The sequence below is a fragment of the Pipistrellus kuhlii genome, unplaced genomic scaffold (genome assembly GCF_014108245.1).
Source record: "Pipistrellus kuhlii isolate mPipKuh1 unplaced genomic scaffold, mPipKuh1.p scaffold_m20_p_1, whole genome shotgun sequence".
Taxonomy (NCBI): domain Eukaryota; kingdom Metazoa; phylum Chordata; class Mammalia; order Chiroptera; family Vespertilionidae; genus Pipistrellus; species Pipistrellus kuhlii.
Genome location: NW_023425404.1, coordinates 167,864,179 through 167,889,429, shown reverse-complemented (window position 1 = coordinate 167,889,429; position 25,251 = coordinate 167,864,179). Strand labels below are relative to the sequence as shown.

At 51.0% G+C, this 25,251-nt stretch overlaps 1 protein-coding gene across 11 annotated transcripts in view; it reads left to right on the top strand.

Annotated features, from left to right (window-relative positions):
- CRACD (capping protein inhibiting regulator of actin dynamics) overlaps positions 1-23,229 on the top strand; it is a 154,086-nt gene extending 130,857 nt beyond the window's left edge. For 6 of the 11 annotated variants that reach the window (XM_045572378.1, XM_036415511.2, XM_036415501.2 and 3 more), the window contains 7 exons: positions 799-966; positions 3,801-3,869; positions 6,450-6,638; positions 7,587-10,404; positions 19,840-20,030; positions 20,954-21,116; positions 23,036-23,229. In XM_045572378.1, coding sequence (XP_045428334.1) covers positions 799-966; positions 3,801-3,869; positions 6,450-6,638; positions 7,587-10,404; positions 19,840-20,030; positions 20,954-21,116; positions 23,036-23,196 — 3,759 coding nt within the window. In that variant the 3' untranslated portion in view covers positions 23,197-23,229. Of the gene's footprint in view, positions 1-798; positions 967-3,800; positions 3,870-6,449; positions 6,639-7,586; positions 10,405-14,343; positions 14,471-19,839; positions 20,031-20,953; positions 21,117-22,504; positions 22,563-23,035 lie in introns of those variants that run through there. The other 5 variants (XM_045572370.1, XM_045572368.1, XM_045572389.1 and 2 more) reach the window with 5 other exon arrangements.
- The last annotated feature ends 2,022 nt before the right edge of the window (positions 23,230-25,251 follow it).

Sequence of the window (25,251 nt, the reverse complement as noted above, 5' to 3'; positions counted from 1 at the left end):
GCTGGCTTTGGCGTCTCCGTCGCCTTGGCAGTGGTACCCACTGTGGCCAGAATGTGGCATTCAAGCCGGTGAGGGAGGTGGCCCAAGTATAGCCCTTCAGGGGGAATGTGTCAAAAGGCGGCTGGCAGTTCCCCTGTTGCAGCCACTAGGGTCTGGCTGTCCCCCTGGGGTTCTTGCATTTCATGGGGCCATTTTCTATACGATTTAAAATATATATATTTTATTGATTTTTTACAGAGAGGAAGGGAGAGGGATAGAGAGTTAGAAACATCAATGAGAGAGAAACATCGACCAGCTGCCTCCTGCACACCCCCTAATGGGGATGTGCCCGCAACCAATGTACATGCTCTTGACTGGAATCAAACCTGGGACCCTTCAGTCCGTAGGCCGACGCTGTATCCACTGAGCCAAACCAGTTTTGGCATTCTGTACAATTTTTATACTTTTAACAGGCCTTTCCTATAAATTGATGTTGAGGTCAATCAAAACATTTTTGTCCTGGGACATGTACCCCAACTTTTGGTTCAGAAAGTGGGCTTTCTGCCCCGTGGAAAACTGGCATCTCCATGGAAGAGGGTGGCCGAGTGCAAAAAGCTCATGGCTGGAAGGAGGGAAAGAAAGGGAGCCGAGGCTGGGAACGCACCCGCTTACTGCAGGGCTGTCTCTGTCACCGTCACAGCGTTTGGAGAGCAGCCCGTGCACAGCACGTGCCTCAGGCCACCCAGGCGTCAGGGAACCTGGCGCGGCTCCTGCTCCCTGCTCCCTGCCTCAGCACGTCTTTCTTGTGTTTCTCTCCAGCGACAGTTGGGCAAGAACATCAAGTTTGGGCAGCCGCCTCCCAGTGCCACCGCGCCCATGAAGAGGGCGGACAGTGGGGAGGCCAGCCTGGAAGAGGACCCGTTCCCGGCCAGCCCCATGGAGCCTGTGACTCCGCAGGACATCGTCCTCTCCGACGCCGAGAACAGAGTGAGGCCCCGCCGGGCAGCGACGCGGCTGCTAATAACCCGGGAGGCCGTGGGGCCGTGGACAGGGCAGCAGTGACCCCGGGGTCTGCAGGGCAGGGGGAAGAGGGAGAGGCCTTTCTGTTGAGGGGCCCAGGGTGGGGACTTGGAAGGCAGGTGCCTTCGCGGGACCATCCTGGAGCAAGGTTGGGGGGACGGGGAGGAAGCGGGGACTCGCTCTTTGCACCTGCTCTTCCCAGTGTCTTCCACATGCCCCTCGAGGCTCAGGTCTGGGGACCCCAGCTGTGCCGTCTCCTCCTGCCTTTGCTGTGTGCCCTCAGCGCTTCCTGCACAGCCGGGGCCTTTCTCCTCTGCCTAACAGCCTTCTTTCCATCTCTAAATGTTGAGTTCCTTGGGGACAAAACTGCATCTTACACACCTCTGTCTCCCCAGTAATTCTTTGTTGGATTGGATTAATTTAAGGGGAAGACAAGAAAGAAGTAGGTCAACAAGGCAGTACATCTCTACCAGACCAGCCTGAAGTCTACTAAGTGTGGAAACAAAGTCCCACGGGTCCAGCAATGCCCTCTCTGAATTTGATGGGGTTTTTTTTGTTTGTTTGTTTGTTTGTTTTTGTTAATCCTCATCGATTAACATTCATTGATTTTTTTTTTTTTTTAGAGAGAGTGGAAGGAAGGAGGGGAGACAGAGAGAGAGAAACATCAATGTGAGAGAGAGAGACAATGATTGGTAGCCTCCTACACACACCTTAACGGGGCTGAGGATCGAACCTGCAACCAAGGTACAAACTCTTGACCAGAATCGAACCTTCCACCCTTCAGTCCTTGGGCTGACACTCTAACCACTGAGCCAAACCAGCTAGGGCCAAACTTGGTCTTTTGACACTGAAAAAACCACCATGAGCATATCCTGAAATGGGAGTCCTTCCAGCTGCAGAAGGGACACCCTCAGGCCCCTTTTGGGAGAAGGGGCTAGCGTAAGGAGTTCTCCAGGCGAAGTTCTGAGTCTTCCTGCCTTGAAGCATCCTCGCGCTCTGCTTCCAAGGTGCCTGCAATGTCGTTGAGTGTTATTAAAAATGGGCATCCCTCCCACCAGCTGCCTTGCTTGTTGTCAGCTAACATGGCCTGAGGATAGGAAGAAAGACGAGCAATTTGCAGAGCAAAGTGCGAAGGAAAGGAAAGGACTGCCCCTGCCTGTTGCTCACCTCTGCCTGGGCCTGCCCTGGCGGCTCCTGGCTCACATCTGTAGGCGTGTAGGTGGTGGGTGATGCAGGGATGGGCCCATTCTGCCTCCTATGGCCAGACGTGCCCTCTGCAGCCTCCAGTGCAGCAGCCGTCAGCCTCCAGGCAGGGGTTTCCCAAAGACACCAAGGGTCACACTGTCTCTGACAACCTGAGACAGGCAAGGTGTGGAGCCGGGGGAGAGGGAAGGTCATTTGTTCAGCCAGCGTCTGTCCCAGCTGTGGTATCAGAGGTGAACAAGATTAGACAGGGGGCTGCCCCGGTAGTTTATGTTGTAATGAGAGTCAAATAACATACAACTCAACAAAGATATAATAATTTCAGCCCTGGTTGGTTCGGCTCAGTGGATAGGGCGTTGGCCTGTAGACCCAAGTTGTCCCAGGTTCGATTCCGGTCAAGGGCATGTATCTCAGTTGCAAGCTCTTCCTCGGTCCAGGCCCTGCAGGAGGCAGCCAATCGATGTTTCTCTCACATCGATATTTCTCTCCATCTTTCCCTCTCTTCCATTCTCTCTAAAAATCAATGGGAAAATATCCTCAGGTGAGGATTAAAAATAAAATTATCAATGAATAGTTAAATATATATAAAATTTCAGATCAAGAAAAATGAAATAAAACACGTGATGGGAAAGCAGTGACTTGTTGAAAGATGAGGAGGTCAGCGCTCAAAAGCTGACCCAAAGCTCTAGGCAGAAGGAGCAGCAAGACTGAGGCCCAGAGAAGGGGCTGAGCTTGTGCTGAGGAGGAGGCCAGGGCGGCTGCTGGGCTCTGGGGGGCGATGGAGGGGAGCATGTGGTCCAGGGGCCGGATCCTGCAGACCATGGGAAATGGGGAACTCTAAAACAGGAAATCTCTGAGTAATTTGGAGCAGGAAAGTGACATAATCTGATTTGTGTTTTCTAAAGATGCTTCTAAGTGTGGTGCAGAAAACAGACTGAGGTAGGGCAGGCTGACAGTACTGCTCTGGAAGGGACAATAGACCCTTTTGTAAATGTTGACGATACCAGATAGAAGGTGTGGGGCCACCAGGAGGGTGCAGGTGCTGGACCTGAGGGTGTGCCCAGGGCAGGCCCACGCCACAGGTGGGAATCTCCAGCCATTTTCATTTTCTTCCTTCTTTCCCGAGTTGTTTCTCCTCCTCTGGTCATTCACTTCTCAGCTCAGCCCGCTGGGCGTGGCATTGGTAGGGCCTCTTTCCCTCTCAGAGAGAAGGGGACGGGGGCTTAGCAGGTGAAGGAGTGGGAGGCCCGCAAAGCCAAGTTCCAAGGTTGGAGCCCTGCCTCCTGGTACTGATACCGTGGCTGTAGGGCAGCCCCCGGGCCTCCCAGCTGCAGGAAATACCCGGGACTGAGGTTGGAGATGGCCCAGCTGGTATCGTGTTGGGCTCGGAGGAAGGGAGGGCACACTCTGGGCCTCCGGAGTCCTGTGGAGTCCGGACATTAGCCAGATGCCCACCGTGAGCCCTGCCAGCTCTTTGAAGGCAACTGCGCCCCTGTGTGGAGGAGGGGGCGGCCCTTCTGAGCACAGACAGTGTCTGGTGAGCTGCCCAAAACTTCCTGTTCTGGCGTGCGACTTAGGCGCCCTCTTTACCGTTTCAGTCTAGTGACACGCCAAGTTCTTCGAGTCCTCCGAATCCGCCTGGAGCCAGAAGTGAGATGGAAGAGAAGGTAATAGGATTTAACTTACATAGTTAATTTCCCCTCTTCTTCCCCCCCCCCCACCCATCTTCTGCCTCATTTTCCCATTCATCAATGATGCCTTCATCCTTTACTTTAAATTTCTCTCAACTGGATCCCTAGACATTGGTAGTATTCCTAAATGTATGATGATGTACTTTAAGACTCTGCTAAGTAGTTGAAGAAGACACTCCTGAAGGTACCCAAGACTATAAGGAAAAGAGTTTCCTATTTAGAGATTTTTTTTTTAAACTTTTCTGTGTGCCATTGAAAGCTGCGTCTCCACCTGCTGGGGAGCCTCTTCTGTAGAGGCCAGTCCACTCTCATGAGGACCATTCACCCACACAGGGAGCGGGTGCCCTCCCGGGCCTGGCAGCACCGGGAGAAGAGTATGTCCCAGGTTTTCTGAAGGAGACGGCCCAAGACAGTGCCACCACCAGACAGGGAAGAGGCCCAGTTGGAATAACTACAAACCAAACTTTGCATTTAAGTCTCAGCCTCTAGCCCTAGCCAGTTTGGTTCAGTGGATAGGGTGTCAACCTGTGGACCAAAGGGTCCCGGGTTTGATTCCGGCCAAGGGCACATCCCCTGGTTGCAGGCTCCTTCCCAGCCCAGGCCCTGGTTGGGGCATATGCAAGAGGCATCTAATCAATGTGTTTCTTTCACATCAGTGTTTCTGTTTATCCCTCTCTCCTTCACTCTAAAAGATCAATGGAAAAATATCCTTGGGTGAGGATTAACAAACAAACAAACAAAAATGAACAAAACAAAAAAAAATCTCAGCCTCTAGAGCTAACCTATGTCTTCAATCTGTCACATTTCATTCATTTGAACTCCTTGCACTCATGCACCTATTAGGTTAAAGAAACAAATGTTTAATTTATCTCTTTTAAAAAACATATATTTTCATTGATTTCAGAGAGGAAGGGAGAGGGAGAGAGAAAGAGAAACATCAATGAGAGAGAATCACTGATTGGCTGTCTCCTGCCCCCCCCCTCCCCCCACTGGGATCAAGCCTGCAGCCAGGGCGTGTGCCCTGACCAGAACTGAACTGTAAACTCCTGGTTTATAGGTCGATGCTCAACCACTCAGCCATGCCATTTGGGCTAATTCATCTCTTTTCAACAGTAGTTCAGGATATGACATGTATTATAAAGATAACTATATATAAATAAAAGCTAGGGGACCCAAGGCTGGGATTATTTTTCCTTACGTCTGTGCTCCTTGTCATAAATTATTTGCTGAGCATCCCTTTGGCTCTTGGAGCTGGCTTGGTGCTTCAGCTTTCATGTGTAAATATGGAAGGTGACTGCAAAAGACAAAACCCTTGGCTAAACCCCACTGACCTTGTACTTAAGAGCTGGGTGGGTCACAGTCGGGGGCATGGTGGCCTCCTCTTTTGCCCTGTGCCTGAGAGCTGCAGGCTCAGACAGTGGCTGTGAGCGCCCTCTGCTGCTCGTTGGGGTGGTGTGTGGTGTGGCCAGGAGCCCTTCCTTGGCTGTCCCCCGTGGCCGCTGGGTTCAGGCTGAGCCACAGTCTCTCTGACTAAGTCTGTGCAGTTCACCTGGGTACGTCTGTGTTACAGACTGCAAGCAAGTGGTGTCGCAACTCATCCTTTGAAGAATCGCCCTCTCGCTGGCGTGTTCCGAGTTTCTGCTCCTCCCGTTAGCTTCTCAGGGCCCTCAGTGGTCCGTGACTTCGGAGTGATGGTGCTAACCCATTTGGTTACTGTTCCTTCATTCCTTCAATAAGTATTTATTGAGCCCTTGCCAGATGAGATTTGCTACTTGGGCATGAAGCGGGCTGATAGGAAGATGAAAAAGACACCTTCCCTGCTAAGGTAGGGGAGGAGGTGTGTTCACACTGGGTGAGAGGCAGCGGGAACGCTCTCAGGGTAACAGTTCTTTGTCCGGAGATGAGCTTGTCCAGGGCATTGCTTATTTTAGACTTTGTGGCCAGAAGGTCCAACTCCGAGACTCTCCGTTCTGTTCGGACAGTGCTGATGGGCGTGGCCAGCAAAACTTTACCAAAACAGGCTGTGGGCCGGATTCAGGTTTTGTCAGCCCCTCATCCAATCCACATATCATTCAGAGCAGGAAACTTAGCCCCGGAAAGGTTAAATAACCATCACAAGCTCATGCAGACAGCACTGGCAGAGCCAGTAGTTAATGTCCTGTCCTTATTCCAGGAGCATTGCTCATTCCACAGTCCCAGTGAGCGCCCTTTGCTCGTCAGGCTGGGCAAGGCGCGGGCACCAAAAAGTGCTTCCCTCCCTGGATTCCCTGCAGGTTGCTTTCTGATCTGGACTAATATATATATATATATATTTTTTTTTTAATATATATTTTTTATTGATTTGAGAGAGGGAGAGAGAGATAGAAACACCAAATGATGAGACAGAATCATTGATCTGCTGCCTCCTGTATGCCCCTCACTGGGGATCAGACTCACAACCCGGGCATGTGCCCTTGACTGGAACCGAAACCCGGGACCCCTCAGTCTGCAGGCCGACGCTCTGTCCATTGAGCCGAACCAGCCAGGGCTGATTACATATTTTAATCTCCCCTACAGGTAGCTCCAGCTAAACCTTCTCGGCCAAAAAGGCACTTCTCTTCTGCCGGCACCATCGAGAGTGTCAACCTGGATGCCATCCCCTTGGCCATCGCCCGCTTGGACAACAGTGCCGCCAAGCACAAGCTGTCCGTGAAGCCAAAGAACCAGAGGGTGTCAAAGAAGCACAGGCGGCTTGGACCCGCCTGGGTGCGTAGAGCCCATCCAGGCTGACCGGGCAGCTGCCCTCGCTTGCTGGGCACTAATTCTGCCAACGGGGCGGTGGGGCGGTGGGCCTGTCGGAGGCACTGGGTCTCTCCCCAGCAGGGACAGTGTGGGGCGCAGGCCCGGTTACCGCCCTGTCTGACCTGGTGCCCACAGAGGAGGCTGATACCCATCTGCTCTCCTCTGCCATGGTTTTTAGCCCAAGGCCCTTCGGTTTGGTGAGGGTGGACTTCCGAGGCACAAGTTTCAGGGGACAGAGGCGGAGTGTCAGTCTAACTTTTTCCTCTTCTTTCCGATACTGGACTGTTGGTTTTCCTACAATTATTCACGTTAAGAACAAGGAATCTGAGAATAACAAATAAAGGGAATAAACATAAAGTTCTTCCCGCCACCCCCACACTCTGCTCTTGGCTCGGCAGCCTGCGTTTACCTGTCTCCATACTTAGAACGGCCCCTTCTTTTTTTCTCTCTTACCAAACACATTTTTATTGAGCACACTCACTTGGGCCCTGGCAATGATACAGCAGGATCCAAAACAGACAAAAACCCCTTCCCTTACAGAGCTCCCGGAGCTTACGTTCTGGTGAGCTCAAGGTAACCCCTGCAGAAATGACCAAGTTTTGAGCCCACAAACAACCCCTCTGAGCAGTAGCAAAAGGGACTTCCTACTGTTTACGTGAGAAAGGAGCAAGGAAGACCCTCACGAGTCACCTAAGGCAGCAGGGCCCCATGTCCGGAAAAGCAAAGGGCCCCCTTTTGCCACAGTCCTAGGGTAGGCGGTCAGGGGACAGGGCTCTCAGGGGCCACGCCAGGGCTTTTAAAAGTCTGTCCCCAAACCAGGAGAGGGAGAGGGCCACCTGCCCGGGGACCAGGGAGAGGAATGGTTCCCTGTGTACAGGAGAAAGCTAATTCTGTTTCCCATGCCAACGTTAGGCTCGGCCAGACGAACCCGGGGCCCTCCCGGGCCAGCTGTCCCTGGACCAGAACGGACACCCCGGGGAAGACAAGCTGACGTGGCACGAGGAGGAGGAGGAACCGGAGCCCGAGCCTCTGGACGCCGAGGAAGAGCAGAGACGCCAGGAAGAGTACTGGCGGGAACTGGAGGCCAAGTGCAAGCGGCAGAAGGCGGAGGCGGCCGAGAGGAGGCGCCTGGAGGAGCAGAGGCTGCGGGCCCTGGAGCGGCGGCTGTGGGAGGAGAACCGCCGGCAGGAGCTGATGGAGGAGGAAGGGGAGGAAGAAGGAGAGGAAGAGGAGGGAGAGGAGGGCGAACCACAACCAGAGGCAGGGAAGAGGCCGTGCCCAGAGGAAAGGCGGAGGCTGGACGAGCCGGGCAGCCCAGCCCCAGAGAGCAGGGAGCCGGAGGAAGGCGGGCACCTGGGAGCCGGGCAGCAGGAGCCCTTGGAGGGAGAGGCCCAGCGGCTGCAGTGCCTCGCGCACCAGGACCTGGAGGCCCGGAGCAGGCAGGAGGCTGAGAAGCAGCGGCAGGAGGAAGAGGAGAGAGAGTTGAAGGAACTCAGGAAGCGGGAGGAGCTGGAGAAGCTGGAGGAGCAGAGGCGGCAGGAGGCGGAGAAGCAGCGGCTGGAGGAAGAGGAGAGGAAAAGGCAGGAGGAGGAGCAGCAGAGGCTGCGGGAGGAGGAAGAGAGGAAGCAGCGGGAGAAGGAGGAGCAGCAGAGGCTGCTGAAGGAAGAGGAGAGGAAGAAGAGGGAGGAGGAGGAGCAGCAGAGGCTGCGGGAGGAGGAAGAGAGCCGGCTGAAGGAGCTCAGAAGGCGGGAAGAGGAGGAGGCCAAGAGAAGGGAGGAGCAGAGGAAAAGGCAGGAGGACGTGGAGGCGGAGAAGGAGGAGTCCCAGGGAGCACGGGGAGGGGAGGAGAGCGGGTGGGAGACTGACAGTACGGAGGAGCCAGAGCCCCCGAGACCTGGGAAGCAAAGAGAGAACACCGAAGAGCTGAGGGCCTGCGAGCAGCAGAGCCCCCAGGCCGAGCCCTCCGGAGAGCCGCGGGGGCAGGATGGCTGTGCCGGCCCGGAAAAGAGGGGCGAGCCCAGCACCCCGCCTCCCCAGAAGCAGGAGGTGTGCGGGGCAGCAGCGAGGGCGGCCCCGGAGCGGGACCGCAGGGTGGAGGAGCTGCGGTGGCAGGAGGTGGAGGAGAGGCAGACCATGCCCAGGCCCTACACTTTCCAGGTGTCCTCGGGGGGCAAGCAGATCCTCTTCCCCAAGGTCAACCTGAGCCCCATGACGCCCCCGAAGGACGCGGGGCCGGCCCCTGCCCCGCACCAGCCCAAGGCCCCCCGGGCGGGCGGCCCCGCCCCGCACGCGCTGCCCTCGGCCCTGAGCATCCCGCACACGGCCATCCTGGTCACCGGCGCCCAGCTGTGCGGGCCCGCCGTCAACCTCAGCCAGATCAAGGACACGGCCTGCAAGTCCCTGCTGGGCCTGGGCCTGTCGGAGGAGAAGAAGCCGGGGGACGCCCCCGCCCCGGCCCCTGAGAGTCCGCCGCGGGCCCGGGCCGGCAGCAGCGGGAGGGCCCGGGCCCCGCAGGAGCCGGCGGCGAGCAGCGCGGCCGCCCTGGCCGAGTGGGCCTCCATCCGCTCCCGCATCCTGAGGAGCGCGGAGGGCGAGCAGCGAGGCCAGAGGGACCCGGCACCTCCTCCTGGGGACGAGTTCGCGCCCCGGGGCCGCTCTGACTCCCGGGGGACCCTCCGGAGGACCCCGCCGGGAAATGCAAAGTTCTCCATCATGCCCGCCTGGCAGAAGTTCTCCGATGGGGGCTCCGAGACCTCCAAACAGAGCGCTGAGAGCACGAGGAAAAGGCCGGGGCCGGGAGCCAGCGACCCGACTGCGCCCCCACCCCAAGCTGCTGCGGCTGACACCGAGGAGCCCCAGAAAGGCCCGGGAGTGCCCCAGGAGCCCGCAGACACCACCGAGGGCTGCAAATTTGCCAAAGACCTCCCGTCCTTCCTGGTCCCGAGCCCTCCTCACCCAACTCCGCACAGAGCAGCGGCCCAGGCGGAGTCCGTGGCCGCGCCGGGCAGCGAGGCCGCCGGCGGCCCGGGCAAGCCGGACCCGGGGATGCCCGGGGGAGAGGAAAAAGCCTCAGCCTCCCCTTTCGGGATAAAGCTGAGAAGGACCAACTACTCTTTGCGCTTCCACTGCGACCAGCAGGCGGAGCAGAAGAGGAAGAGGAGGAATGGCAGCACCGGGGAGGGCACTGAGGGCGCGCCCCCGGCCCCAGAGCGCACGGATGGAGAGAAGGGGGCCGAGGGGGTGGCCCCTAAGCAGGGCCCGGCCCTCCCCTCAGACAGCAAGCCAGGCCCCGGTGCCCGGAAGGACCCCGCCATAAGCCCTTCCAGCCCCCCTGCCACGGCCCAGCCTGCACCCCCGCCCGGCAGCAGCCAGGCCCCGGCCCCCCAGGAGCACACCAAGTCGGCCAGCAGGATGCCCCTGGCGCAGAAGCCGGCCCTGGCGCCCAAGCCCCCCTCTGGGCAGACACCCCCCACCTCCCCGCTCTGCAGACTGAGCAGGCCCTACCTGGCCGAGCTGCTGGCCCGGCGGCCGGGGAGGCCTGACCCGGAGCCCGTCGAGCAGGGCAAGGAATGCCCGGAGAGCCGGGAGCCCGGGCCACCATCTCCACCACCACCTCCCAGGAGGGAAGAGAAGAAGGAAGAGGCGGACACCGAGGGGAAAGCTGCGGCTCCTGCTCCGTCTGCAGCCCGGCAAGAGAGGCCATCCCAGACGCCCGAGGCCGGGAGGAGAGGTAGGTAGCTGGAGGCCTGAACCCCGCCTCTGTCCAGAGTGCTGTCCGCTAAAGCCGGGCTGCCCGCCGCGGGCAGCGGCCAGCGGAACCCGAGTTGCAGCAGTTCCCTTCCTGAGAGACCCATGTGCCATTCCTGGAGGGAGGGAATCCCACTGAGGCTCTTTCCTTTTGTGGAAAGGAAACGTTTGTGGCCAAAGCTTTTTAAAAATATATTTTATTGATTTTTTTTTACGGAGAGGAAGGGAGAGGGATAGAGAGTTAGAAACATCCATGAGAGAGAAACATCGATCAGCTGCCTCTCGCACACCCCCCACCGGGGATGTGCCCGCAACCAAGGTACATGCCCTTGACTGGAATGGAACCTGGGACCTTTTAGTCTGTAGGCGGACACGCTCTATCCACTGAGCCAAACCCGTTTCGGCGGCCCAAAGCTTTTTTGAAAGAAAGTTTATTGAGCCGCATGCTGGCTGGAAAAGGGACCAGGGCCTGGGGCAAGCAGTCTGAACCACCAGCCGTGGGGTACCCTAAGGAATGAAGGGAGGGGCAGTGAGGGTAAAGACTGGGCTTGCCTACGCCAGCCACTGCTCCGCCTCTGGGCGGAGCGTTAGCCCAGGGCAAGGTGGGGAAGACAGGCATGCCCTGGGTGTGGGGAGGAACGAGTGAGTGGTTCTGATATGCTGTGCTGAGGCCGTGGAGAAGGAGGAAAGGGGAAGCGGAGACCGCTCCGGGATAGGTTCAGCTTCCTAAGGGCGGATTGCAGTCACACCTCATTTCTCGAACACCTCCCATCTTGAGCAATTTGATTCCCAACCAAGCTGTTCACAGAAGCAAATGTCGGTTGTCGTACCAAACTTGGGTGTTTGACCTGACAATCCTTTCATGCTGACACTTCAGCATGACATAAAGCATCTCTCAGGCAACAAACCAAGGAGAGAGTGCTTTTGTAGCTGGTGAAATCCATGATTAGCACAGTCTTAAAGGATAGAGGCCCTCAAAGGTACAGAGGTTGTGAGGGAAGAAGCAAGGATCATATGTAGAAAACCTGTTGATTTGGATAAAGGGAAAGCAGTTAGTGATATATAGCCAGTGATATATGCACCAGCAAAGATATGCTGCCTTCTGACCTGACAGACATCCCTGGAATGAGTGCTGAAAGTGAAAGCGATTTGTGTAAGGCCAGTAGCAGGTAGTTCAATAAACTTAAGAAGTGTTTGCTTATAGGTTAAATAGTACAGTAGACACGTACTGTATATAAGAAAGGTTAAAACATGGAATCATTTGGGGGGGGGTCTGGAACGGATTAATTCAACTCACATTATTTCTAAAAGAATGGGGGGGGGTGATTTAGTTTTTGAACAAATCGCTTCTTGAGCAACCTTCCAGAGCTAATTCAGTTTGAGAACTAAGGTTCCATTGCATTTGCTACTTTTGGGTCATCTGTGGGACCACAGTCTGAAAGCTGGTGCATAAGCAAGCTGTGCCAGCATCTGGGCTGTGGGCCACGTCCCTCAGATAGCCGCTGAATAGCCATCTGGAAGCTGAGGTGAAGTGCCAGTGTCCACTCGGGCACAGAGGCAGACTTTTGTCCCTGCCAACCCTCATTAGCTGGTGCCCTCCCTTACACCTCTCCCCCCTTTTCTGGCCCACTGTAATTTAATCTAGGATACTCCCCAGTTCTTCTCATCACGTTCCCACTCTTATTGACCATTCTGGAAACCCGAACTGATTCTGCCATGTATCTGGGGCTCAGGCCCGCTCCTATGTACTTAACATAAGTTAAAGGTGCCCACGGCAGTGAGATACCCTAAGGAATGAAGGTGCCCCGTCCCTGGGAGGGGCAGTGAGGGTAAAGACTGGGCTTGCAAACCGCGGCTCGCAAGCCACATGCGGCTCTTTGGCCCCTTGAGTGTGGCTCTTCCACAAAATACCACGGCCTGCGCGAGTCTGTTTTGAAGAAGTGGCGTTAGAAGAAGTTTAAGTTTTAAAAATTTGGCTCTCAGAAGAAATTTCAGTCGTCGTACTGTTGATATTTGGCTCTGTTGTCTAATGAGTTTGCCGACCACCGGCTTAGACCAGCGGCTGCTGTCTCTGGGCAGTAGCAATACCACAGTAGGCCGGTAGGGGGCTTCCAGCAGCTCCACCGGCCTAGGGGGCCTCTGGGACTGACTGGCTGGGTGTCAGGCTTATGCAGATGCTCTACCAAGGCACCCCCACACCACCAGCTCTCCATTGGGAAGCCGTCCTGTGGACGAGGACAGTGCAGGACCATTGGGGCCTGGGGTGGGGTGGCAACCAGGTGGAGGGGAGCTATGAGGGTGGGGAGAGAGGAATGTCTGTAATAATCTGAACAATGAAGATTTAAAAGAAATTGTAGAGCCACCCTCACTCCTGGCTGCCCGCCCCTCCCGGCTCTTCACACCGGATGTTTGAGACCGCTCCCAAATATAGCCACTTGGATTGGCTTTGGGGCCCCTGGGAGTCTCTGCCTGGGCGTTCTCCCCTGTTTGCAGAGTAGGCCGAGAGCGGCCATAGCCCAGAGACTCTCCCAGCTCAGAGACATTCTCCCCTGAGGTGCTTTAGGGAGGGACTGGCTTTGTTTCTTTTGAGTAATTGCTTAGGGTTACGTTGGTTCTTGCAGAGAAAAGAGCCTGTGTGCTGAGGGGTATCAGCTTGGTTGCTCACCCTGCCATCCCCTTTAACCTACACTCGCCGGGTTTCCTGGACCCGCAGCTTCCAGACCATTCCTCCCCAACAGCTTCTGTCCGCTGTCTGTCCTGACAATGAGGCGCCCACTTTCAGCCTTCGGTTTTCCTTTCAGCCTGTGCACTGGGCCTGAGGAGGTAGCCATGGCGAGTCCCTGTGAGCCCGTTAGGAAAGGTCCCTTAGCCGAAACCAGTTTGGCTCAGTGGATAGAGCGTCAGTATGTGGACTGAACGGTCCCAGGTTTGATTCCGGTCAAGGGCATATACTTTGGGTGCGGGCATATCCCTAGTCGGGGATGTGCAGGAGGCAGCTGGTCAATGTTTCTCTCTCATCGATGTTTCTAGCTCTCTATCCCTCTTCCTTCCTCTCTGTGGAAAATCAATAAAATATATTTTAAAAAAAGAAAAAAAAGAAAGAAAGAAAGGTCCCTTAGCTGGATGCAAGCCCCATTGGCTTTCAGAGCTAGGTATTTTGGGGGCCTTGTCTCTCAGTCAGAAGTCTTAGAATTGAGGGCACCATATGTAGGGTCCAGCCCCCCCCCCTTCACCCCCCCAGTTATGAGTTGCAATGCCTGGGGTGGGATTTATGGTGAGATTGTGTCTCAGCCTCTCCTATTCATTTGCCCAACGTGTAGGTGTCACTCAGCTAGTTTCTGGATTTCAGTCGGAGGGAGTTGTTCTGTATGTGGCTGCAGGCTTGGTATGTCTGTGGGAGGAGGAGGTTCAGGACCCTATGTCACCATCCCGAACCAGAACACCCATTTGTAGTGAGTGTTTTTTAAAATACGTTTTATTTATTTTTGGAGAAGGAGAGGGGGAGAGAGAGAGAGAAACGTCAATGAGAGAGAACCATCCATCTGCTGCCTCCTGCACACCCGCTGTTGGGGATAGAGCCCCCAACCCGGGCATGTTCCCTGACCCGGAATGGAGCCTCCGGCCTCGGGTCCACGCTCAACCACTGAGCCATACAGGCCAGGCCCCCGTTTTTAGTTTTGACATCAGCTTTTGTCCCAGTAACTTTTGTCGTCATCAAAGCCCCTCTCGCAGCCTGGCCTGCTCCAGCACACTCTTATCTTCTCCCCCCAGAAATAATGCTCCAGCACTGCCTCTTTCTCTCACACTTTTCCCTTTGGTTATAAATTTTCTACCAAAAGCTATTCCTGCCCCTGTTTTTCTTATCAGTATCTGGATTCTAGGTTGTTGCACTCCACTACTGGACTTTTTCTTTATTTGGTAGAAAAGAAAGCATGAAAACAAGGACCGTATGCCTTGTGAGTGGTTGCTGTCTAAAGACTTTCCAGACCAGGGCTGGCCAAGTGTGTCTGACTAAACACCCTACTGGAATAAAATGCCTCAACCTCCAATTTATCTGTTACCTGTGCCCATGTGAAAGCCCCTGGAGCGCCATATGTGCACTTAGGGTGCAGTTCACTGAAGCAGTAGCTGGTGTAAATCCGTATTGCTAATTTTGGCGTTACCCTTTCTTTCTTTGGCCAACTTCTTGTCGGATCTGATTTCTCCGTAAAGTGGCAGGCAAAGAGTTTGTCAGCCCCACTGTGGCCTTATGCTTGCATTATTGGAAGTATAGTGAATCTGTGGTCTGTTTGCAGGAATTGTCCATTTCATAAAGGGTCATTTCGATCAAAGGAGACACGCCATTCCTAAACTTACCTAACCGCAGAACCTCACAGTATGCTGAAAGCAAAGCCAGTGAGGACAGGATTGCTGATTCTCGTCTGAGTGCTCCCAGTTCCCCTCGGAGTCTCTACACATGCCATTTGCTGAACCTGGCCTGCTGAGCTATGGGCTGAGTGAGAATGTCAATGCCAGTCTAAGCATCAAATATTAGCAAAGCTCGATTTCCCTTTTATTTTTAGATTTTTAAAATACATATAAATAGAAATTCTCAGCTTTTCTTCCTTTACCCCCGGTGAATGTCCTTGCACATCCCCTAGGGCACACACCCCATTTTTTGTTTGAGACCACTGGCTTAGAAAGCGGTTTCTATTCCTGGGACCGAGGCCAGCAAAGACCAATACCCAGGTGAAGTCACTGGAGAGGGGGTGTGGGGACAGTGACTCTGAACCCATTCTCATGGGAATTAAAATAACAATGATCACCCTCCCACACACACCTTGCCATGTTTCTCCTCTAACATTTTTATTACAGACTAGAGGCCCGGTGCATGAAATTCATGCACTGGGGTGTGGGAGGGTGTCCCTCAGCCCAGCCTGCACCCTCTCCAATCTGGGACCCCTTGAGGGATGTCCGACTGCCCGGTGGTATTGGGACTAAACTGGCAGTCAGACATCCCTCTCTTAATTCAGGTCTGCTCTCAACTGCTCGCCTGCCTGCCTTCCTTCCTGATTTCCCCTAACCGCTTCTGCCTGCCAGCCTGATTGATGTCTAACTGCTCTCCTGCCAGCCTGTTTGCCCCCAACTTCCTTCCTCTGCCAGCCTGGTCACCCCTTCCTGCCCTCCCCTGCAGGGATGATCGCCTCCAACTGCCCTCCCTTGCAAGCCTGGTGCCTCCCAACTGCCCTCTCCTGCTGGCCATCTTGTGGTGGTCATCTGTGTCCACAAGGGGACAGGATCTTTGACCACATGGAGGCAGCCATCTTGTGTGTTGGAGTGATGGTCAATCTGCATATTACTCTTTTATTAGATAGGATAGAGGCCTGGTACATGGGTGGGGGCCAGCTGGTTTGCCCTGAAGTATGTCCCAGATCAGGGTGGGGGTTCCCTTGGGGTGTGGGGCGGCCTGAGTGAGGGGCCTGTGGTTGTTTTCAGGCCAGCCACGCCCCCTGGTGACCCAAGCAGATGCCCTGGTATCTGGAATTTATTTACCTTCTACAATTGAAACTTTGTTTTCTGGAGCAGAGCCAAGCCTTCTGCTTGCTCCATGGCTGCCACCATTTCTGTTTGGATTTGTTTACTTTCTATAATTGAAACTTTGTAGCCTTAAATGGAGGCTTAGGCTGGCTAGGGCAGGCAGAAAGCTTGGCTTCTTCCCGTTACCTGGGAAACTTAAATCTCCCTCCTGCTCTCTGTGGCTGCAGCCATGTTGGTTGGGTTTATTTGCATACTCGCTCTGATTGGCTGGAGGGCCTGGCTGGTGGATGTAGCAGAGTGATGGTTAATTTGCAAATTACTCTTTTATTAGGTAGGATACCATCTTATTCGGAAACTCCCAGCCCCTAACGGAAGGTAGAATAGATAGTAACTGGCCCTGGAATTTATTTACCTTCTACAATTTATTTACCGCCAACAAGCACTGACCCTGGGGAGCAGTGATTAGAACCCCGTAAATGCCAGGAGGTACCTGTGTGTCTCCCGGGGACCTGAAGGCGAGAACTTAAGTGGGCTATGGTTCTGCTTGTCCACTGAGTTTAGAATGAGAGAAAATAGGTTTAAACATTGCAACAAAATAAAATTTTAATTAGATATTCTGAACCTTCCCCCCACCCCCGACAAAAAGGTTATGTAATTAACAAATAACATCTCTTTCAAAATCTTGAATGAAATAAGCAGTTTTACTGTTTCAGAAAATTTTAGTGGTCATCCTTTGTGCTTATCATTTACACAGTGTTTTTATTTATTCTGTCTAGCAGTCTCATGACACATGTAGACAATCTTAGCTCGATTTTACAGATGAGGACACCACATCTGAGAAGTCCAATGTCTTGCCTGCTCCCCTCAGTGGTAAAGCCAGGATGGGGAGGAGTTCTCTCCCAGGCAAAATGATCTTCCCAGTAACCCAGGCCCGCCTCCAGGAATGCTCACCTGGCATTTGTAAAATGCTGTTAGCCTTTAAAAACATTTCTCATTATGTCCTCATGTTACTTCTTGGACCTTACTCATATATTTGTTCAAAAACAACATTGTTTTAAAATGCCATAGGGCCCTAGCCGGTTTGGTTCAGTGGATGGAGCTTCGGCCTGCGGACTGAAGGGTCCCAAGTTCAATTCTGGACAAGGGCATGTGCTTTGGTTGTGGGCACATCCTCAGTGGAAAGTGTGTAGGAGGCAGCTGATAGATGTTTCTCTCTCATTGATGTTTCTAGCTCTCTATCCCTCTCCCCTCCTTTCTGTAAAAATAAATAAACCAATAAAATATGTTTTTTTAAATGCCGTAGGATTTAGCAAAGCCTTCTTGTCTTGTTCCTTTTCTTATAGTTCTTTTAAACCTGATCTCTGATTTTCATTTTTCCCTGCATCTCTTGGATAATATTTTGGGCACAGTTCTTTCAGTCACTTTAGAAAACAATTTTTATTGTGGTCAATGTGCATACCGTGTTTCCCCGAAAATAAGACATCCTCAAAAATAAGACATCCCCTGAAAATAAGACCTAGTGCAACTTTGGGAGAAAAAATTAATATAAGACACTGTCTTATTTTCGGGGAAACAGTAACATAAAATTGACGGTCTTTTCTCAGTGTGCAGTTTAGGAGTCTTAAGCATATTCACATTGTGTACAGCCAATTTTTCATCTTGCAAAACTGAAACTCCGTAAGCATTAACCACCTGCCCTCTGCCAGCCCATCATTCAACTTCCTGTTCCTAGGACTCTGACTACTCTAGATGCATCACATAAGTGGAATGATATGGTCTTATCTTTTTTGGTGACTGGCTTATTCACTTAGCACAGTGTCTTCAAGGTTCATCCCCGTAGCACATGACAGGATTTCCTTCCTTTTTAAGGCTGAATGACCTGCCCTTGTGTGTCTATGCCACACTTGGTTTATCCATTCATCTGTCCATGGACACTTAGGTTGCTTGCTCCTCTTGGCTTTTGACTAGTGCTGCTAGGATCATGGTGTGCAGGTATTCCCTTGAGATGTTGCTTTCAGTACTTTTGGATAAATGCCTAGAAATGGAATTGCCGGATTCTATGGTAGTTCTATTTTTAATTTTTTAAAAGAACCACCTTCTATTTTCCATACCAGCTGTACCATTTTACATTCCCACCATCAGGGCACGGAATTCTAATTTTTCACATCCTCACCAACACTTGCTATTTTCTGTTGTTGTTTTCACAGTAGCCATTCTAATGGGTGTGAGGTAATATGCTCATTGGTTGTTGTGGTTTTGCTTTGCTTTTCCCTAGTAATTAGTAATGTTGAACGTCATTTCATATGCTTGTTGGTCACTTGTATGTCTTCTTAAGAGAAATGTCTATTCAAGTCCTTTGTTCACTTTTAATTGGGTATTTTGTTGTTGTTGTTGTTAAGCAGTTGGAGTTCTTCCTATAGTTTGTCACTTTTTTAAAAGTCCCCTAGGCACTTTCAGTAATAACAGTCTCATGTTAGTAATTAATATATCCCCTCCAGTGTCCTAATCAAAACCCCAAACACTATTTCAAATTAAAGTGTCTCCCTTCTCAGAGGAGTTAAGTGGCTTTCCTAAATCACAAAAGGTCAAACCCAGGTCTGCTCAGTTCCAGAGCTCAACCTCAGCTCCACCGTCTGTGAAGTGTGTTTACCTCCAGTGGCAAAGGCAAGAGAGTCCATGTAAGAGAAACATAGAAGTGCACTGGCCAAAATTATGGTTCCCACTGGGTTCCTCAGAGCCCTGCTGCCCTCAGCAGCCCCCGGGGCACAGCAGTGCCCTCTTTTCCTCTTTCATACTTCGGGGTTCCACATAGGATATTGTTTGTAAGGGGAAAAGGTTTTTGCAAAAAATTTGAAACGCGATAAATAAAAGAACACTGAATCAAATAACTCCCTGGGTCCCTTGTAGGTCTGAGGTTTATGACACTGGAATTTTATTTTCTACTTAGAGGGAAGAGAAAGGCTCTTGTTCCTGTTGATCAAAGTTGTGACTTTCCTGCCCAGTGGAGTCACTCAGGCATGAACACGGAGTTTGCATTAGGAAGGGACAGTTGAATGTTCAGTGGGCTGATAAGTCACAAGTTTTAGGGGCTGAGGTACTGAGATACGAGAACAGTTAATTTCACTGAAAGCTGCCTTTTGTCTTTACTAATTCTGATCACAGTTCAAAGGTGTATGTTGCAGGGGAGGGATTCCCACACCACCAAGCAATTCTCAGGCATTGGTGTTGGTGTGTTACAATTCAACTCAAGATGGTGTCCAGTTCTACAGGTTAAGGGCTTAGTCTCATAAGGCTGTACCTTCAGATCCAGGTGCTTCTCACTGGTTAAAATCGGAGGTTCCCAGGAGCCCCCTCCTTGGGTTTGATTAATATTCTAGAGTGGCTCATGGAACTCAGAGAAACATTTGTCTTACTAGATCATTGATTTGTTATAAGAGGATATACTCAGGAAGAGATGCTTACAAGGATACGAGGTATGGGGAAAGGGCGCGGAGGTCCCATGCTCTCTGGGTGGCCGACCTCCCAGCACTTCCACCAAGTCACCAGCCCAGCAGCTCTCCAACCCTGACCTTTGGGGGTTTATGGAGACTTCATTACACAGGCATGAGTGGTTATATTTTTGGCCATTGATTCAACCTCCAGGCTTCCCCCCTCCCAAGAGGTTGGGGGGTGAGATTGCAAGTTCCCATCCTCTGATCACTCAGTTGGTTCACCCAGCAACCAGCCCCCGCGCCCCGATCCTTAAGTGTGGTCCCAGTGTAGCCTCATTCACGGAACGAGAGACCCCTTTACGCTCTCATCACTTAGGAGCTCAGTGCCAGAAACAGGACGAAGACCAAATATGTATTTCTTATTATAAATAACAATATCAGTCTTGTGTTGTTGTTTTTTTCCTCCACAGAAAAGCCAGTGCTTCAGAGCAGACACTCTTTAGATGGCTCCAAGCTGGCGGAGAAAGCGGAAACCGCGCAGCCATTGTGGATAACGTTAGCCCTGCAAAAGCAGAAGGGGTTTCGGGAGCAGCAAGCTACTCGAGAGGAGAGGAAGCAAGCGAGGGAAGCCAAACAGGCAGAAAAACTCTCCAAGGACAACGTGAGTAGCCTGGTCTTCAGGGTTTGTTTCTTTTGTTTGGTCTTCAGTTTTAACCTTACCTTTTTGAATTTGGCTCTCTTCTATGGTTGCAAGGATTTAAAAAAGGAAAAGGGCCGAAACCGGTTTGGCTCAGTGGATAGAGCATCGGTCTGCGGACTGAAAGGTCCCAGGTTCGATTCCGGTCAAGGGCAGGTACCTTGGTTGCGGGCACATCCCCGGTAGGGGGTGTGCAGGAGGCAGCTGATTGATGATTCTCTCTCATTGATGTTTCTTAACTCTCTGTCCCTCTCTCTTCCTCTCTGTAAAAAATCAATAAAATATATATATATTTTTAAAAAGGAAAAGGAAGCCCAGCCAGTGTGGCTCAGTGGTTGAATGTCCACCTATGAACCAAGGCTCGATCCCCAAAGGGACAGCTGATTCTCATCATTGATGTTTCTACCTCTCAACTCTCAATTCCTCTCTGAAATCAATTAAAAAAAAAAAAAAGCTAACTGGGAATGGTGTAGAATATCTAGAAAAAGTAGAACAATAAACAAAGTAACCACCATTAAATAGGAAAGCATTTTCAGTCAGAAATTTTATTCAGTTCCCTTATGTTATTACGGTAACTTGATTTGGCAGAATTCACAGTTATTAGTAGCAGTAATCCATGCACATGACAGTTATAATATGTGAGAAATATGAGAATGATTGTATTGGAGCTGGGCTTTGGGAGGAAATCAGTCTTTCTCTTGACCCTGCTTTTATAGCTAACTTGACGGGACATTTGTACTAAGCTGCTTCCTGGTCGGGGCCAGGGTTGAAGACATGTTGCTCCCAAGTGCACTCCAGCTGCTTTTAGAACCCCCAGACCCTGTCCTGAGTCTTTGCATGTACTTAGGTTGAAAACATACTTTTCCTGGCTTTCTCTGCCCACCCAGGTCAGTGTCAGTCCACAGCCAGGAAGCAGCAGTGCCAGCAGAGCTGGATCCCTGCCCAAGTCCACGGCTCAGCCAGAAGAGAAGAAGCCGGAGACAGCAGGGTCCAGACTTGAGCGCAGAGAGCAGCTGAAAAAGGCCAACACCCTCCCCACATCGGTGACAGGTAGCGAGAGCAGGACCGTTTCTGTTTAACCTCAGTTACAGGTTTTTCTTCTTAGAGCACGCTGTATTTCCTCGGGTGTAGTAACAGCACTGGCTGTTTTACCACCACTCTCATAACCTCTGACACTGATCTTTATCACCAGCCCATCTGATAAACATCACCAGAAACTCACTGTCAGTGGTGTGATGGTCGGTGTTTGCTTAGCAATCAGGGAGCAGGAATCCTCTGATTTGTAGTTTGCCATTTACTGTGGTGTAAATATTCCCACCATGGCCAGTTTTAACCTATCAATGTGGTCTGATAAATTTCTGAAGTTAACGAGGTGTGATATGCGCCATCTCCAAGGCCCCACTGCCTGTAGTCCAACAAAACCAGGTTTATTAACTTGCTGTAGTAAGGACCTCTAAACAAAGGAAGAGATACGATCCTAGTAGGATTTGGGGAAAAAGGATGAAATTTAGGTAAAATTTAAGTGGAGCAGTTTTGATGGGCTTATAGCAAAGCGAGGGTGTGGGGTGTACATGAAGGGGTTGGCATCAAGCCTGAGTTAAAAAGTGGACTCAGGGCCCTGTTTTCTTGGCACTACGAAGTTCAAATAAATGTGTGAAAGTTGTATCTGGAGCTGTTCTTGGGGTGGAAAGAGAAGCTGTGTCTGAGTCAGGGACCCAGGTGGCTGAGATGCCCCAAACTGGGAAGGTCCTTTTCACCAATGCGATTTCAAAGGGCAAGTGTCTGACCAGCCGTGACTTCAGAGGGCAGGGCTGTTCGGCTCAGAGTCCTGGATGTTAATTAACAACAGCAGTGTCCATACATTCATGACACACAAAAGGTACCCACACATTTTTTAAAAATCCTTTATTCTAATAAAAGGTAAAATGGTTCATAACGGTTCCAACTATGGGCTTATTACCGATCGCCCGGAGGAGGGATGGAGCTAAACCAGTTTCCTCCAGGGCAAGCAGGGTGTGTGGTGCACCCTGGGCAGCCGCTCCCAGGAGGCCATCCAGTCTCCGACCCAGGACTTTTGTACGCCTCGGTCACCTGCGTGCTGAGTTCTGGAAATGTAGAGGTCTCGCCATTAAAGCTTTAATTACTATTCGGTGAGGCGAAAACAATTTTTTTGAAAACCACTTTGGAGCACTGGACAGTTTCTCAAGAACTTCTCCAAGGGTATTATTTCACTAGGCTCTTATGCCCAGGAACTAAGGGCTCTACACGTTATATGGGTGTGTCAGAGAGAATTAGTTCAAAATAAAGTGAGAGCTCCAGAGATGACACCTCTCTCTGCCCTGATTTCTTGGAAGCTCCAAAGGGTCAGTGCAGTTCAGGTGGCTCAGGTTAAGGCAGCCAGCTTTGTTCTGAAGCACTGTATTTGTCTTTCCCACCAGTAGCTCCTGAGTTCTGCTAAGGGTGGGAACCCTCACCTTAAGAAGCCTTTATGATGTGGTAAGAAAGCAACATGAGGCAAAGGGATTGCTAGACAAGACTGAGAGTCCTAAGAGCTGGCAGGATCTGTGGGCCTGAGGGGGAAGGAGCCCCAGGCGTGCCTGGTGGAAGGGCCCTTTTGACCTCACCAGCTTGATAAATTCAAACTGCTCGTTTGATCGTTTTCTTCGTGACATTGATTGGCTGTATGACTAGAATCACAAATTTACCTTTTACTTTTTACCATCATGCAGACCTAGCTTCTGTGCACAGAAAAAAAAAATGCTTCTAGAAATTACCTGAAATCAGAACTGACTGCACTGTAATCGCTATAATGTTGCACGTTAACAGTTGCAATCACAACGCTTGCTTTCTCTGATTCTTAACGAAGATGCCCAGTGTCGCTGAGTTTTCCTTTCTGAATCCCATTGTATGGTACGGCAAAGTGTGGCTCTGACTCACGCCTTTCTCCTTTTCCTCCAAAACGCGCCCAGTGGAGATCTCTGACTCGCCTCCCCCCGCGCCACTGGTGAAAGAAGTCACCAAGAGGTTTTCCACCCCAGACGCTGCTCCCGTCTCCACAGAACCAGCCTGGCTGGCTTTGGCCAAAAGGAAAGCCAAGGCCTGGAGCGACTGCCCACAGATTATTAAGTAAAGAGTGACTCTTCTCCATTCCTACTCCCGGTTACCGGTTTCTCTCTTGTCCTTTTTATTTATTTTTTATATGAGGTAAGGAAACCCAGCTAGGGAAGGGAAGCATGTTTTATAGGCTCTAAAATAACGCTTAGAAACCGAACCGGTGGTGTTCCTTGTAAGAGTGTATTTGCACAACCCTAGGTCCTGGTGCCTTGGGCTCCTCCTAGTTCTAAAGAGAGAGTTCTGTCCGAGGGACCACAGGAAGCAAGATCTCCTGACTGTGAACTCCTCAGGAGCCTGCCACCCCATTCCACAGCCCTTCCGCACACGGACACCCGCACACCACTGAACACGTACTTTTGCCAATCTTTACAGTGGTTTTTTTTTTACTCTGTGCACCACTTTCTTTTATCCAAAACTTTTACCCTGCCACATGTAAGGATTTCCACCTTTTTCTAGAGCAATGGTGAAAGGACCACAGCGGGAGAGAGATCAGAACCCTTTCTCCCGAGTGCAGCCAGTAACTGAACTGCAAGTCACAGTCTGGCTCCCAAGTCTGTGCCCATGAATTTCCCCCAACCTGACCTAACACAGAAAGGGAATCCATCCACGCCTCCTCACCGATCCACAGGCCCATTACACCAGGACTCTCCATCAGGAATGTCCGACATTTGGCTCCTAGGGAACATTTTTATTTAACGTGGTAAGAAAAGGAAACTACAACTTCTCTTTCTGTCTGAGACTCCCCACCTAGTGCAGTTGTTAAGATGTCCAAGCTCCATCAGGCCTACTGTGAGGACAGGCTAGAGACGTAGATTCTGGCAAAACTCTTCAGATGAATTCTGAGATATCCAAGGTCGAGAACCTTGGGATACGTTGCTTCTACTGTAATCTAGATTTTAAAATTCTGAGAGGGAGACTCATTGCACCCAAAGAAGCAAAAGTGAGAGGGGAGAAATAATCAAGCCATCCCTCCCTCCCTCAGCTGATTCGTTAGCAGGAAGGAGGTTTGGAGCCTTGTACTACGAGCTCCCGTGGGAAGTTTCCTTCTGTACCGTAACTGACTCACTCATGTTCGGAGTCAAATAGTCAACAGCATTTACCATTCAAAGCATTCACCTTGCTACCTTTAAAAAACATCTCAGAGTTTTAAGTGGCCTTGTTATTATACACATGTGATACAAAGAAGGGACCTGGCTATTTAAAAGCCACGTATATTCACAATTTCACTAAATTTGCTTTACATGAAACAGACATACAGCAAACACACACATTGCTGCTGCTGATTTGACATTTCGTGGTGTTGGCACATCCCCATTTTCTTACCTCCTGACTCCCAAGTATAAGAACAAGGAAAATTACATCCTTTTTTCCTTTCCTTCAAAAAATCGCATTTTATTATTATGCATCATTATTTTCCTTTATGCTCACTCAACAGGCAATGTGCTATTATTCTGTGCTGTTATTCTACCATTTTCCTTAAAGAAAGGATGACTGGCAGTTATTTACCACATAGAAGGCATTTTCTTTCTGGAGACGATGGCTCGGCTTTATCGTAGCAGCTGGCATGTGTGGTCATAAGGATAGCTGTACTCTTGCAAGTAGGATTTAATATTATATATATACTAGTATACTGGACCTTCAGACTGTTAAGAATCAATGGAACTTTAATTTTTGTATTGCTATGGGAAGCAACATTCCACTGCACATTTTCCAGCTATTTATTTCTAAATCAAATACGTAGACATTTGTTAGTTTCAATGACTTCCTCATTAATACAATACTTTTTAATCCTTTTTTTCACCTGAGTTCTGGAATTTTAGTGCTACAGTAATTCTTCTGAATTGACCTTTTCTATCAACTTATCAGTTTTGGATTGTCACAATAATGGCAGAAAGCAAACGAAGAAATCAGATTAACAAAGAATGGTAGATGAGTGCACTCTGTACTGGCTCACTTACCATAAAGCCCATGCAAAATAGGAGAAATACCTCAGTTAAAAAGTTTCCTTCAAAATCTTTAAGAAGAGTATACTGAGGAAAGCAATGTCACAGCATTTACTTCCAACAACTTC